This window comes from Sorghum bicolor, chromosome 5 (genome assembly GCF_000003195.3).
Source record: "Sorghum bicolor cultivar BTx623 chromosome 5, Sorghum_bicolor_NCBIv3, whole genome shotgun sequence".
Classification (NCBI taxonomy): Eukaryota; Viridiplantae; Streptophyta; class Magnoliopsida; order Poales; family Poaceae; genus Sorghum; species Sorghum bicolor.
The window spans coordinates 67,230,149-67,243,591 of record NC_012874.2 but is presented as its reverse complement, the minus strand read 5'-3'; the positions used below and the strand labels follow the sequence as shown (position 1 = coordinate 67,243,591).

The following is a 13,443-nucleotide window of genomic DNA, read 5'->3' as shown; positions in this document are numbered from 1 at the left end:
TAAAGTTCTAAACACATTGACTAAAAAGAGCTAAAATAGTTTAGTTCTATTAGTCACCTAAGAGTAGCTAAAATACTTTTAGCTAGCTAAAATTTAGTAAGGGGACCAAACAGGGCCTTGGTGTAGTATTGAGCAATCTATTGCTAGGAATGGCAATGTGGTTTCTAAGTAATATATATAAAGCTCTATTTTTTCCTAAAAATATATATTTATCATTCCTTTAGAAATCCAACATTTCTTGAGACTTTGCTTGAAAAAGTAGGGCCTTTTGCAATGTGCGAAGCACCACCACCTTGCTTGAATAGGTCATGACTTGATGTAACTTGAAAGTTGGATGAACTAAAGATGAAGAAAAGATAAACTATAATTATAGAACGTATGAGTGCACCTATAGAGAGAGTGATGCCAATTTGTTTCTAACATGGCATTACCCTATTTGCCTAAGAAAAATACACTCGACTAGTCTCACCTAATCCAATCGCTAGGTTGAGCCTTGCTCTTGCACCTAATTGCTTCCTAAACCATTTTATTTGAAAACAAAACAAAAAAAAATCTCCTATAAAATTCATACAATCATAACTTTTTTTTTTGCAATTACATAGTTCAACACGGACATTCTACTAAGACTCTTGTATAGGCCCTCTCGTCCCTCGACTTCTTTTAATTAAGTCAATATAATATTTTCCCCCATTTAACCATACACAAGAGAATACGAAAAAAAACAAATAAATATATTTAATAAACCAAACAAGAAGGCGTGCGTAACCTTTTTACCATGCATCATCACAGTAGAATCACATGGAGTCATGCGATTCACCTTTCACGCGCTGCTGAGTGCCCACTGTCAAGGTCGCATGCCAGGACAGTGCTTGCCTACTCTCTACTCCATCTACCACTCAATACTCAGGACTAATGGCAGCGTTGCAACTGCTGCCGTCACAACAACGGTAAACAAAGACAGGTTTGCCCCTCTTTTTTTTGGTATTTATTTATTGCCCGAGAAATTTTGTTTCCTCACAAAGTGTTTTTTCCGATAAAAGAAAAATTATATTAGATAACAGTTGGGTACATGAATACGTTACAAGCACTCTATATTACGCAAATATTTTTAAAAAAATAATCTAAATTATACCCAAGCTATGAATAGCTCTAGATCTCAAAACCAAACTTGTACGACGTTTTGCGGTATGGATGACCACATAAGCAAACACTCGGCAAAAGGCTAAGAACATATGCCCAACAAACGACGACCAACATTTATGTAAACAGAATTGAGAAACTTCTTTTTTTAGTGTCTTTCTTCTTTTTCTTTCTGCCACCGAAGAATGAGGAACATTGATATGAAACTTTTTTTCCTAGTCCTTCATCATAGCCAAATCTAACCACGATAAAACGGAGGAGGCTGGAGAAAATTAAGTCACCATGACTCAAAATAGGCTAACTACAAGACAGGGACAAAAAGGGGCTAGGGTTCGCGACTCAGCGCCACCGCCGCCGCTGCTTCTATCTTCATCATCGTTGGTCCCTCCCCTTAGGTGATAATCACCGGAGGCTAGAGGGAGCGGAGATCTATCGTTTTAATAAGTTTTTTTAGCAGATCGAGTCTTTAGATTAGGGTCTCTACATGTCAAGTTTTTTCGTTTAGGGATTTATTTCCACCTCATCTTCTCCGGCAACAGCGAGATGGTAGTATGAAATCATTTTTTCCATGACAGCTCCATTGAAGATGGGGGCAATAATTACGGCATCGGCATCCTCACCGATTTGATGACGTGAAGACTTTTATTTTCAGAAGATGATATCAAAATGGAGATGATGTCGTCATAAAGTGTATTATTTAATGCTACAATCATGCAACGTCGTAGTGCCCTGGAGTGTGATTTATTATTTACATTTTTTTCTCTGATGGAAGCACTCGAAAAAAGTTTAAGTTATTATTTATACTGATGTATGTTGCATAAGCTATAAATTTGGTGGTCTTCATACAAATGGCCGTCTATTTTATCAGGTTAAATTCATGTTATTTTGGAATCCTCCAATTAATCTATTTATCGATGCTAACAATAAAGACATGTTGTCGTCGCCCACTCATTTTTTAGCATATTTTTGCCTTCACAAGACATGTTATCATGAACTTGCTATGCTGAGATAGAGATATTAGTACAAGAAACCATGGTGATATTATGTTGATGTTTTGTCTTTCAGATTAGAAATTTGGAAGAGCATGTATACAAGACATGGACAAAAAGAAAAATACTTCTCCCCGTTTCATTCAAATACTTGACACTCAAAGTCACATTTTTTGTTTGGTAAAAATCTTGTCAGCAAAACATGTCGTAACAGCTATAGCGGATTATAATGGCAAAGATAGCAAAAAAATTTAGAATCTTAAGGGTATGTCATAGTATAAGAAAAATTATTAGTCCTAAAAAATTGCCAAGGTATTAATTGTACCAGATATCTTTTTGCTCCTATAAAGCTAAACTCACTATCTATTTCTCTTAACATACAAATAACAAGTTGTCTAACTAAGCAACCCACTATCATATACAGTTAAAAATCCAATAGCCTATGTAATTGTAGTGTCCACGTTAGTAAGTCACTATATTTGTCTCAACATACAAGCTGTCTAACTAAGCAATACACTATCACACTCACACACAACTAAAACCATACAATTGTAATGTCCACATCAACAAGATACATAAGTAGTTTGTTTGTCCATATTATCATGCCATGTAATCCACTAATCTACATTACCGCAGCAACGTGCTAGGTATTCTCCTAGTTACTCTCTAAATAGAAGCATTTGGAAGAGCAAAAATATGAACATTCACTCCAGGCGTATTTTTGTTTCTTTTTTCAGTGGAGGGCAAACTCGTAATTTCTTTCATCGTCTCTCTTGTGATTTCCCTGTCAGGCACTCTTTCACCAACTCGAGAGTCCAGAGACATCCAACAGCAGGCGAGGGAAGCAAGGTACGCCCCACCCACCCGGTTCAGGCAGCCAGCGGCGATGCAGCAGCAGATGCCCATGCCGCCGGCGCCCGCTGCGGCGGCGGCGACGGCGCCCCCGGCGGCCGGCATCACCACCGAGCAGATCCAGAAGGTACGAGCCGCCCCGCACCGCCCCCTCCAGGCGTTCTTGCTAGGATTTGCGGCCGTGCCCTGATTAAGTCCGCCGGCTGCCTCAGCTCGTTTCGCCAAGAAACGGATGAATACCTCTACTCCTTGCTCGGATGGCTACTGCGCCTGCTGTGCCTTCTCGGCCGCGCGCCGCCGACTCATCCATCTCTCTCTTGCTCCCCATGGCGGCGTCGTAGTTAGGGATTGATTCCAATCAAAGATTGGATCTTTTCGGCTATTGGTTAGGGCAAGATTGGGCGTCCTTGGGCCTTTTCCATTTCGGGGGTAATCGTAGATTGCTGGATTGAGTGCTTACGTCAATCGGTGGGTAGCAGTACCGTAATAGCAGATTCTTGGACGCGAGCTTTATTCAATTAGTGAGTAACAGTAGTTTAGTGGCGTGCTTTGGCTGTTTGGAGTAGTTTAGTGGCGTGTTGTGGCGGTTTGAAGAGCTATGCTCACATAATCCAATTTGGCTTAGAGCAATACAGGAGGAGTTGGAGCCTCTTTGATGCTCTATGGTTGTGTTTCGTGCCTAATCATTGAACGCCTTTGGCACTACAATGTGTTACTTATATATCAATTTTAATTTTTGGCAAATGCCAAAAGTAGGAGATGCACCATAATGTGTCATTGAGATACCATTTTTATTTTTCGTATAACGGAAAAATGTGGGTAATATGCCTTTGAAATATTAGCAAAGTCTAAGTGAGCACTGAGCAGTGGGATCATGACATGCATTCAAATATCAGTTTTGAATTTTGTCAAAGCCCATATGAGCAATGAACACTATAACTTGCCATTTAAATATTCAGTTTCTATTTTTTGGCAGAGGCTAACTATAACTAGCCAGCCCTGTGGCACAGGTTCTCAGCCTGTGCTTATATTGCCCTGTGATTGGGCGGCTAACCTGCCCTTGTTCCTCTGATATGCAGTTTGGCACTATAACTACTAGCCAGTCCAGTGCCATGCGATACAGCTTCTCAGCCTGTGCTTACATTGCCCTGTGGTGGGGCAGCTAACTTGCCCTTGGTCCTCTGCCATGCAGTTTGGCACTTTGACTTAACAGTCTGAAGTCACTTTTACTGTGCATTCGGGGTTTGTTTGGAAAACGCCTACAAGTTCTGTTTTCCCATTGTAACACTGGTTATCTTCCTATGTGTCAAATTATCTCCTAAGGCTGTTGAAATTATATGCTGCTTTTGTGCATTCGAGCATGATATGGTGACTTATAGTGTAACTTCGTGCATCTTTGTGTCAATTCATTCTGACCTGCAACTCCTTTTTAATGAATTTTTCAAGATGAGTACCAAAGTGCATGAGTAGAGAGTGCAAACAATGGAGTGCTAGGTCAGATTAAATGTTATGGAGGTGCTATGAGCCACACTAGAAGTCATCATGTCATGTTAGAAGTCACCCAAGCAGTATGCCATGTGGTCAATGGCGTTATGGGGTAAATACCTAGGAAGAGACGCAGGTGCTAGAATACAAAAACAAAAGTTGTAGGGCGGTTTTGACGAACACCCTATTTGCAGATTGGTTTTAGGAATTTCCCCTTTCTTAGCACAATCATTGGTCGATCATTGTCCAGCAATGCTCTCTGTCAACCGTACTTAATCATTCTTGGACAAAACTCTCTTTGCCATGGAATGTGGCCTGCTGGTATAATAATATCAGCTTTGTTAGTCTTCAATTCACAGATAATGTGGTTTGTTAGGCTACACTATCTTGACCTGGTTACTAGCTGTGACATGCTAGCAATCATGTACTATCCACAATGGGTTGGTGTCTGAAACTCGCAATACAATTAAGGTCTTGTTTGGTTCACAAAATTTTTCAAGATTCCCCGTCACATCAAATCTTGCGGCACATGCATGGAGCATTAAATATAGATAAAAAAGATAATTAATTGCACAGTTTACCTGTAATTTACGAGACAAATCTTTTGAGTCTAGTTAGTCCATAATTGGACAATAATTGTCAAATAAAAACGAAAGTACTACAGTAGCCAAACGCAAAAAAATTGCGAACTAAACAAGGCCTAAGCTTAGCTTTCAAGAAGCTGAGCATAACTGCAGGAAAAATAGAAAATCAGATCTCTAAACTTTTAAATGAAACCACCACTAGCACAATTCTTTCACAGAGAAGTGTAAATGGATCTCTTTATGACTATGCATAAGCCAAACACTAGTCTATGTCATCACTCACTTATTAAAGTTTACTGACACAAACTGAATGTGCCTTTTGCAGTATTTGGACGAAAATAAGCAACTTATTTTGGCCATCCTAGAAAATCAGAACTTAGGAAAGTTGGCTGAATGTGCTCAGTAAGTATCTTTCTGAACTATTTTGTAAGATTCCTCATCTTGCTGTACTAGTTTATATTTGTGAGGTACCTCATTTTGCTGTACTAGTTTATCGTAGCTCATCCTAAATTCTGATATAGTTGTGAGATACCTCATTTTGCTGTACTAGTTTATATCTGTCAATTGATAAGGTTGTCTGAATTAGTTTAACTGTACGCTGTCTAAAATTCTGATCCATTGACATGTTAAGTCATTTTGCCGTCATTTTACAAACTATTTTCAGCTGTCAGTTAAGAAGGGTACATGGACATTTTTAATCCATACATTATTGATGCATTGAAACTTCAGAAGGATAAATGATATGTTTGTAATATGTACCTTCAATCTTATTCATGACTTAACTGTCTTATGTGTACTTGCTATCTTCACGATGTATTTTCAATAACATTATATCTTGCATTATGTGGACTTCTAGGTATCAAGCTCAACTTCAAAAGAACCTCTTGTACCTGGCTGCGATTGCTGATGCCCAACCCCAACCACCGCAAAACCCTGCAGGTCGCCCTCAGGTTAGCTCTGTTCAAATCAGTAACCTTACAGTTTCTGCTCTTTGATCAAGTCACTTAAATTTTCATTTCTTTGCATACAGATGATGCAACCTGGTATAGTGCCAGGTGCAGGGCATTACATGTCACAAGTACCAATGTTCCCTCCAAGAACTCCATTAACCCCACAGCAAATGCAAGAGCAGCAGCAGCAACAGCTTCAGCAGCAGCAAGCGCAGGCTCTTGCATTCCCTGGGCAGATGGTCATGAGACCAGCTACCATCAACGGCATGCAGCAGCCTATGCAGGCTGACCCTGCCCGGGCAGCGGAGCTGCAACAGCCAGCATCTGTCCCAGCCGACGGGCGAGTAAGCAAGCAGGACACAGCGGCTGGGGTGAGCTCAGAGCCTTCTGCCAATGAGAGCCACAAGACCACAACCGGAGCAGATAGTGAGGCAGGTGGAGACGTGGCGGAGAAATCCTAAGCCAAGCACCCTGGGCTGGGTGAAAATAATGCCTTGTATACTAGCAACGAAAGAGAAGGACTCTTGAATGACAACTACTAGTCCTTACCAGTTTACTGTGTGGTTTAGATGGTCAGTCTCATCGATTGATGTAGAACAAAGTTTAGATTGGTGGTGTAATCTGTCCAAGATACTGCGTTCTTACATTGCTGTAGCCATTACCGAATGATTCATATAAGCCTGTTGCCCAAGTGGATTTTATCTATGTTTATGAGCTGATGTAACTTGGTAAGTAAAACTGATGTAACTTGGTAAGTAAAACTGGCTCGCAGTTGCTTTTTACATACAGGTCACTAATGCATGTATCTGTAACATGTTGAGCCGTGAATTGTCACAGTTTTAATGCAACAGTGAGATACATCAGCTGCAGTATAACTAACCATCTCTGGCAATTCTGCAATACAAAGTTAACAGAGGATCTTTTGCCAATCAAATAAACCTCGCTCCATGTTCATTTTCCAAATCCAAAGTACCCAAAGGAAGCATGTCAATACATTCACTTATTCAGGTAGGCAGATATATTTATCAATGCATAGATGAGATGTTTCCTTGACAATAATGTCGACAGGCAACGAAAAACAAAATGATACTAAGCACTTGACAGCTTTTCATTTTCAGTACACAGCTAAATCAGGCTGGCAATTCTGGAATGCAAAGCTAACAGAGGAGTGTTTGCCAATCAGATAAACCATCAGGCTGGCAATTCTGCAATGCAAAGGTAACAAAGTAGTGTTTGCCAATCAAATAAACCGTGCTCCATGTTCATTTTCCAGACTACCAAAAAGGATTTACCCAAAAGGAAGCATTTCAATACATTCAGGCCTTGTTTAGTTTCCAAAAATTTTCAAGATTCCCCGTCACATCGAATCTTGCGGTACATGCATGAAGCATTAAATATAGACGAAAACAAAAACTAATTACGCAGTTTACCTGTAAATCACGAGACGAATCTTTTGATCCTAGTTAGTCTATGATTGGATAATATTTGCCATAAACAAACGAAAGTGCTACAGTAGCGAAATCCAAAATTTTTCTCAAACTAAACAAGGCCTCACTAGTACAGGTCAGCAAATATTTATCAATACATAGATGACATGTTTCCTTTCTTGACAACAATGTCGATGGGCAACCAAAAACAAAATGAAATAGAACACTGAACAACTTTTCATTTCCAGTACATTGCAAAATCAGGCCTCTAGCATCCTTTCCTTTAACTTGACTTTGACTGGGAGTACTGGAATTCAGAGGTCTTTTTTCCAACCATTCATGTAATGCAAGCCATTTCTGAGATGAATAGCCATTGGTTTCTCTCCTTGAGATAGCCCTATCGCCGTCGCCGCTTTCTTGTGACATCCGTTGGGAACTTGAGAGGGGCTGGAAGCGTCACAGCACTGCCCTTGAAAGGACCTAATGACACAGATTTGCACCCCAACTGGTCATAATATGGTTTAAGTTTTTGGTAGGTCATTTTAAGGTCCTCACATATGTCGTTAGGACTAGATCTGAAGTCATCGGCAAAAAGTGTTAGGACCAATATGTAGTTGGTCAGAAGCTCATTTTTCTCTGTTGACATGACTCTGGACCCTGGTTCGGTAAACATCAGCAACAGCCTGTGATATACAGCCGGTGGGGTTGCTGGTCCACGGTTTGTCTGGTTTTCATTTCTCCATTTCCGTTGGCTTTTGGACATGGAGCCATTCCGTGCAAATAAAGATAGGAGATGCTGGATGTAGGATAGTATCCAAGCAAACCGCTCTTTATCTTCACCCTGAAATAATGCATGGGGAAAGTAGCTTCTTTTAGAAACAAGTGGAAAAGATCCATAAACACACTATATTAACAAAATAAAAAATGGCATAAGAGCAACAATTGTCTGCCATCATTTTGGCAGCCAAACTGTCACTTCCTAAAGAGAGGACACAGAGAGCAGTGCCATTCAACTTGTCATCATTTTAGTAGTAATGGTGTCTGCTATACTAATATCAGAATGCTATACAAGTAAAAAGTCATGCTAAGGATCAATTATAAACTGTCACAAGTTCCATGAGAAGAAAAACAAAGGTACTTTAAATTACCACAAGAATGTTTGCCATTTAACAGTGTCTCACCACTGTTACCATTACCATTAAACTACGCAGCACCTTAAACTATATGCCTTCCTATAGAAGAACTCAAGCATACAGAAAAATGTAACTAATCACCTGAAGCTCGTTCAACTTGTGCACACGTTTTGAGACAAAACTCCCATAGCCTTTTGAGGAAAATTCTCCTGATTCAAAATGATGGATAATTTCTAAAAGGTGTTGCCGCATACTCTTTGGAATAATCTCATCCAAAAGATATGCCTTTTCTGATGTATCTGCGGTAGGATCATAAGGTGGAATGTTCCGAGTAAGTACTGGTTCCTGACTATCAATGATGTTGGCAGCAGTCTCTGATCCTCCAAGGTCAATGTCCTCAAAAGCAGAAGGATCATTCCTTTGTTCATTTAATGATCTCCACTTATTGTCCTGCAAAGATTATAAGATTCAACCAAGCTTTCTTTTTAACTTTTCTAAATTGCAAGGAATGCTGCAAGTGCCTCCGCAGCTCATGAAAATAAATTTGACCAGTGTCCAATGGAAATTATTATGATCATCTCAAGATAAATCTGCAAATCAGCTTTTTGTTTAAGACAATGGTATAACTACAAAATATTTCCCTATTATCATATAGTTTAAATAAAAAAACTAACGGAAATCATACTAAGCTCCATGACAATTAATAATGAGCTCTGCTCAACAAATCTAATCTGTAACTGTGTCATGAACATCATCTAAAAGAACAATTTCCTAAAAGAACATAAGCAAACAGGGGCACATAATAGTGGCATTTTCGTTCCTTTCGTTTCTCAGTCTTGCAACTGTAAGTCTCAAGCTCACACTCTGGTTGCAATTCTGATACATATAATCAACAACACACTAGTAAACCTAGACACAGACATACCTTGTCCCTGTCCATCTTGGCTCCATACATCATGGTCAGATCTTGAACCTTCAATTCATCATTTCCAGCAGCTGAAGCCGCTTCTGATGCCACCTCAGAGTGCTGCGAATGTGCTGGACGCTGTACTTCATGATGTGGCTCTAGCCTCAGAATCTGTTAGAGTACAAATATCAAGAGAACTTCATGCCGGTATCCTCAATGCCTCATGCCATTTGCACAAAAATGTTTCTAAGCCCTTTTAAAATGTATGCCACTCTTATGATTGGAATGACAATAACAACAATAGCTTACATTCCAATCCAATTGAATAAAAAATATCAAAAACAGGAGATTTAAGCTTAGTGTGACTCTGCTAAAATCCTAACTACACAGGTAATGTCACAACACAACTAGTGTCCATCCAATTGCAACTTCCCTTTGCGCAATTAGACAGCAGAGAATGCTTACAGTACTTAAAAAACTGAGACTGCTTCATTAAACAGCTAAAATTTCACATATCTGTTGATAACACACGTTTCACTTTAGCCAAAATTGCAACCCGACTGCAACCATCACAAGGGTCAAAATTTTGGTCCTCACCTTCTTGGCGGTGATGGGAACGACCCTGAGGGTGCCGGATGCCTTGTCAAGGACGCCGAGCGCATACTCACAGATCTGAGGCACAGCAGCCTCACCGGCATAGCTCCGGCCGACGAAGTCGGGTCCGCCGCCGGGGCTCCGGACCACGAGGTCCACCCAGGTGGGGTGCTTCTCGTGCCGGAAGAGCCGGGTGCGGGGGGCAGACTCCGCCCCCGCGGCGGCGAGGGGGTCGTAGCCGGAGGGGAAGTAGCCAACCACGGGGGCGGCCGCGGCGTAGGAGGAACCGCCCGTGAGGGAGGCGTCGACGGTGACATTGGTGGGGACTTCTTCGATGACATCGGTGGGGGCTTCGTCGGTGACATCGGTGGTGGCTTCGTCGGTGACATCGGTGGGGGCTTCGTCGGTGGCATCTGTTGGGGCTTCGTCGGTGACATCGGTGGTGGCTTCGACGGTGGCATCGGTGGGGGCTTCGTCGGTGGCCTTGTGCTTCTTGGAGTGCTTCTTCTTCTTCTTCTTCTTGGTGGAGGCAGAGGCGGGGGAGGCGGAGGCGCGGGGGGGCGTGGATAGGGTTTCGGCGTCCGCCATTGGTGACGGCTCTAGGGTTTTGGAGCAGGTGAGCAAATGGGCCTTCCTGCTTAAGAGAATTGCTAGTTTTTTTTTCATATAGGCCCTCTGCAACTTTTGCATTTACAATCACCAGAATTTGTCCTCCCCCTGTTATTATTTTTGTTCTCCCTCCCTCACATAAAACTTAACGTTTAGGAGTTGAGAACATATCTATTGTAAACCACAACCTCCGTGAAAATATATGCAAACCATGGCAAAAAAGTCACAAAAAAAATCACACATGTAGATGATATGATGATACACAACCTTGTAAAATATCTTATCCAAACTCGAATTCTTTTGTGAGATATAAAAGTAACAAATTTCTAGCAAATCCTATGGACACCTTTCTGGCTTGAAATTTGTTATTTTTATATCTCACAAATAAATTCGAGTTTGGATAAGATATTTTACAAGGTTGTGTATCATCATATCATCTACACGTGTGATTTTTTGATGAATTTAAACAACTTTTTTGTCATAGTTTGCACAGGTTTTCACGGAGGTTATGGTTTGCACTAGATATATTTCCACGAAAAAGTCTACATCACCCCCTGAACTATGGGATGGTGTCTACTTTAACCCCCGAACTATGAAACAGTCTAATTTACCCCCTAAACTATCAAATACCGTTCAAATCACCCCTCGGGTGGTTTTTTATGGCGGTTTTGCTACAGTAACCATGGTTTTGCTACAATAACTGTGGTTTTGACTTTTTCTTTTTTACTATTTGTTTTCATATAATCTTTGAAAAATCATAGTAAATCATAGAAAAATCATAAAATAGAAAATTTAATTTTGTTGGACTCCACATGAGTAGATCTACGCAATGAATATATAATATGGTATACTTTACTACAAATTTTTTCTGTAGCTTTAAATTAGTTAGAAAAATAAAATTTTATCTGTAATTAACTGGAATAATTCATAGCTGCAGCTTTGAAAGGTCCTAATATGGCTAGAGGGGGGTTGACTAGCCTATTAAAAAATTCTAAAAAAACACTAGAGCAAGATGTTAGTAAATAACAAAGCGAAGCCTTTTGCTCTAGCTCTAAAGGGATGTTTGCAAGCCACCTACCCAACAATTCTAGTTGCTATGATCACTATGCACACAAGAGCTAAGTCTCTATTTACACTAGAGAGCTACCTAAAGTTTCTATACAAGAAGTAAGCGACTCTAGTTTGCAAGAAAGTAAGAGAGAGTGTTTGAACTTTATACCACCGAGTAGAGGGGATGAACCAATCACAATATTATGAAGTCCAATCACCGGGAGAAATCCAATCAACAAACACAATGGGACACAAGATTTTTCTCCCGAGGTTCACGTGCTTGCCGGCACGCTACGTCCCCGTTGTGTCGACCAACACTTGGTGGTTCGGTGGCTAAGAGGTGTAGCACGAACCTCATCCTCACTAGGACACCACAAGAACCTACCCACAAGTGAGGTAACTCAATGACACGAGCAATCCACTAGAGTTACCTTTCGGCTCTCCGTCGGGGAAGGTACAAGACCTCTCACAATCACCGGGAGATGGCCACGAACAATCACCAACTCGTGCCAATGCTCCTCCGCTGCTCCAAGCCGTCTAGGTGGCGGCAACCACCAAGAGTAATAAGAAAACCGCAGCCAAATCGATCCCCAAGTGCCACTAGATGCAATCACTCAAGCAAATGCACTTGGAATCACTCCCAATCTCACAAAGATGTATAATCTATGAAGGAGATGAGTAGGAGGTGTTTGCTTAGGCTCACAAGGATGTCAAGTATGTTAGAAAGCCAAGAGAGTGAGCCCCAAGCCGGCCAAACACGTATTTATAGCTCCTCAAACAAATAGAGCCGTTGGCTCTTTCACTGGGCGAAATACGGGGTCACCGGACGCTCTTAAAGGGGCACCGGACGCTCAGACTCAGCGTCCGGTGCTCCAACGTTAGCCACGTGTCGCCTTTTGAAATTCTCGTGTCAGAATCTAACGGTCACCTGCAGTGCACCGGACGCTGAGCGAGTTAGCACCAGACACGTCCGGTGCACACCGAACCCGTGCGCAGAGAGCTCCGCAAACTTGCAGGGTCACCGGACGCAAGCCACCGGACGCACCCTTAGCGTCCGGTGCTCACCGGACCCATGCGCAGAGAGGGTCGCAAAACGCCCGCACACCGGACGCTCAAGCCAGCGTCCGGTGCCTATCGTTCGGTGCCTTACCCTAACTGGGCCAGGCACTGTCTGCACCGGACGCTCAGACGCAGCGTCCGGTGCTCCAGAAGCCAGCGTCCGGTGAGTGTTTTCTCAGCGAGAAACACTCCCGCGACTACTCCAAATTTCCCTCCGGCGCAATAGAAAATATGCACTTCATTTTCTCAAAAAGCGCCGAATCCCGCCGAGCTTGCGAGGCGGGAGGGAGAGAGGAACCCATCCTCTCTCTACCTTCCAAACTCCACCTCCTTCTCAAAGAGTGCCAACACCACAATGTGTAAACCAACAAGTGCACGTGTGTTAGCATTTTCACAATCATTTTCTTTGAAGGAGTTAAGTTAGCTCACTAGGTTCTAAATGCATGCACAAGAACAATGTCACCTAGTGGCACTTGATAACCGCTTAGCCAAAGAATTCCCCTCTTTATAATACGGCTATCTATCCTAAATGTGATCACACCCTCTATGGTGTCTTGATCACTAAAACTAAAACCCTAAGCGATACCTTTGCCTTGATCTCCATAGGGTTTTGTTTTTCTTTTTCTTCTTTTCCATGTTGAGCACTTGATCACCTTGTGGTCAT

The 13,443-nt window shown here is 41.7% G+C and overlaps 2 protein-coding genes across 2 annotated transcripts; one reads left to right on the top strand and one right to left on the bottom strand.

Annotated features, from left to right (window-relative positions):
* Positions 2,925 to 6,786, top strand: LOC8068289 (GRF1-interacting factor 2). Its single transcript, XM_002451081.2, has 4 exons — positions 2,925 to 3,108; positions 5,376 to 5,452; positions 5,907 to 6,000; positions 6,081 to 6,786. The coding sequence occupies exons 1-4, from the start codon at positions 3,016 to 3,018 to the stop codon at positions 6,459 to 6,461; spliced, it is 645 nt and encodes a 214-aa protein (XP_002451126.1). The 5' UTR covers positions 2,925 to 3,015; the 3' UTR covers positions 6,462 to 6,786.
* On the bottom strand, positions 7,509 to 10,698 carry LOC8067921. The gene is made up of 4 exons (XM_021461822.1): positions 10,065 to 10,698; positions 9,486 to 9,638; positions 8,702 to 9,010; positions 7,509 to 8,268 (listed from the first exon to the last, which is right to left on the bottom strand). The coding sequence occupies exons 1-4, from the start codon at positions 10,647 to 10,649 to the stop codon at positions 7,825 to 7,827; spliced, it is 1,491 nt and encodes a 496-aa protein (XP_021317497.1). The 5' UTR covers positions 10,650 to 10,698; the 3' UTR covers positions 7,509 to 7,824.

What these genes read in the sequence shown, in the direction of transcription:
- LOC8068289 (XM_002451081.2), top strand. Translation starts at nt 3,016, where the DNA reads ATGCAGCAGCAGATGCCCATGCCGCCGGCGCCCGCTGCGGCGGCGGCG. An exon ending in CCACCGAGCAGATCCAGAAG is followed by an intron (nt 3,109 to 5,375) that starts GTACGAGCCGCC and finishes TGCCTTTTGCAG; the next exon opens with TATTTGGACGAAAATAAGCA. An exon ending in ACCCTGCAGGTCGCCCTCAG is followed by an intron (nt 6,001 to 6,080) that starts GTTAGCTCTGTT and finishes CTTTGCATACAG; the next exon opens with ATGATGCAACCTGGTATAGT.
- LOC8067921 (XM_021461822.1), bottom strand. Translation starts at nt 10,649, where the DNA reads ATGGCGGACGCCGAAACCCTATCCACGCCCCCCCGCGCCTCCGCCTCC. An exon ending in CCAAGATGGACAGGGACAAG is followed by an intron (nt 9,011 to 9,485) that starts GTATGTCTGTGT and finishes TAATCTTTGCAG; the next exon opens with GACAATAAGTGGAGATCATT. An exon ending in ACAAGTTGAACGAGCTTCAG is followed by an intron (nt 8,269 to 8,701) that starts GTGATTAGTTAC and finishes GCATTATTTCAG; the next exon opens with GGTGAAGATAAAGAGCGGTT.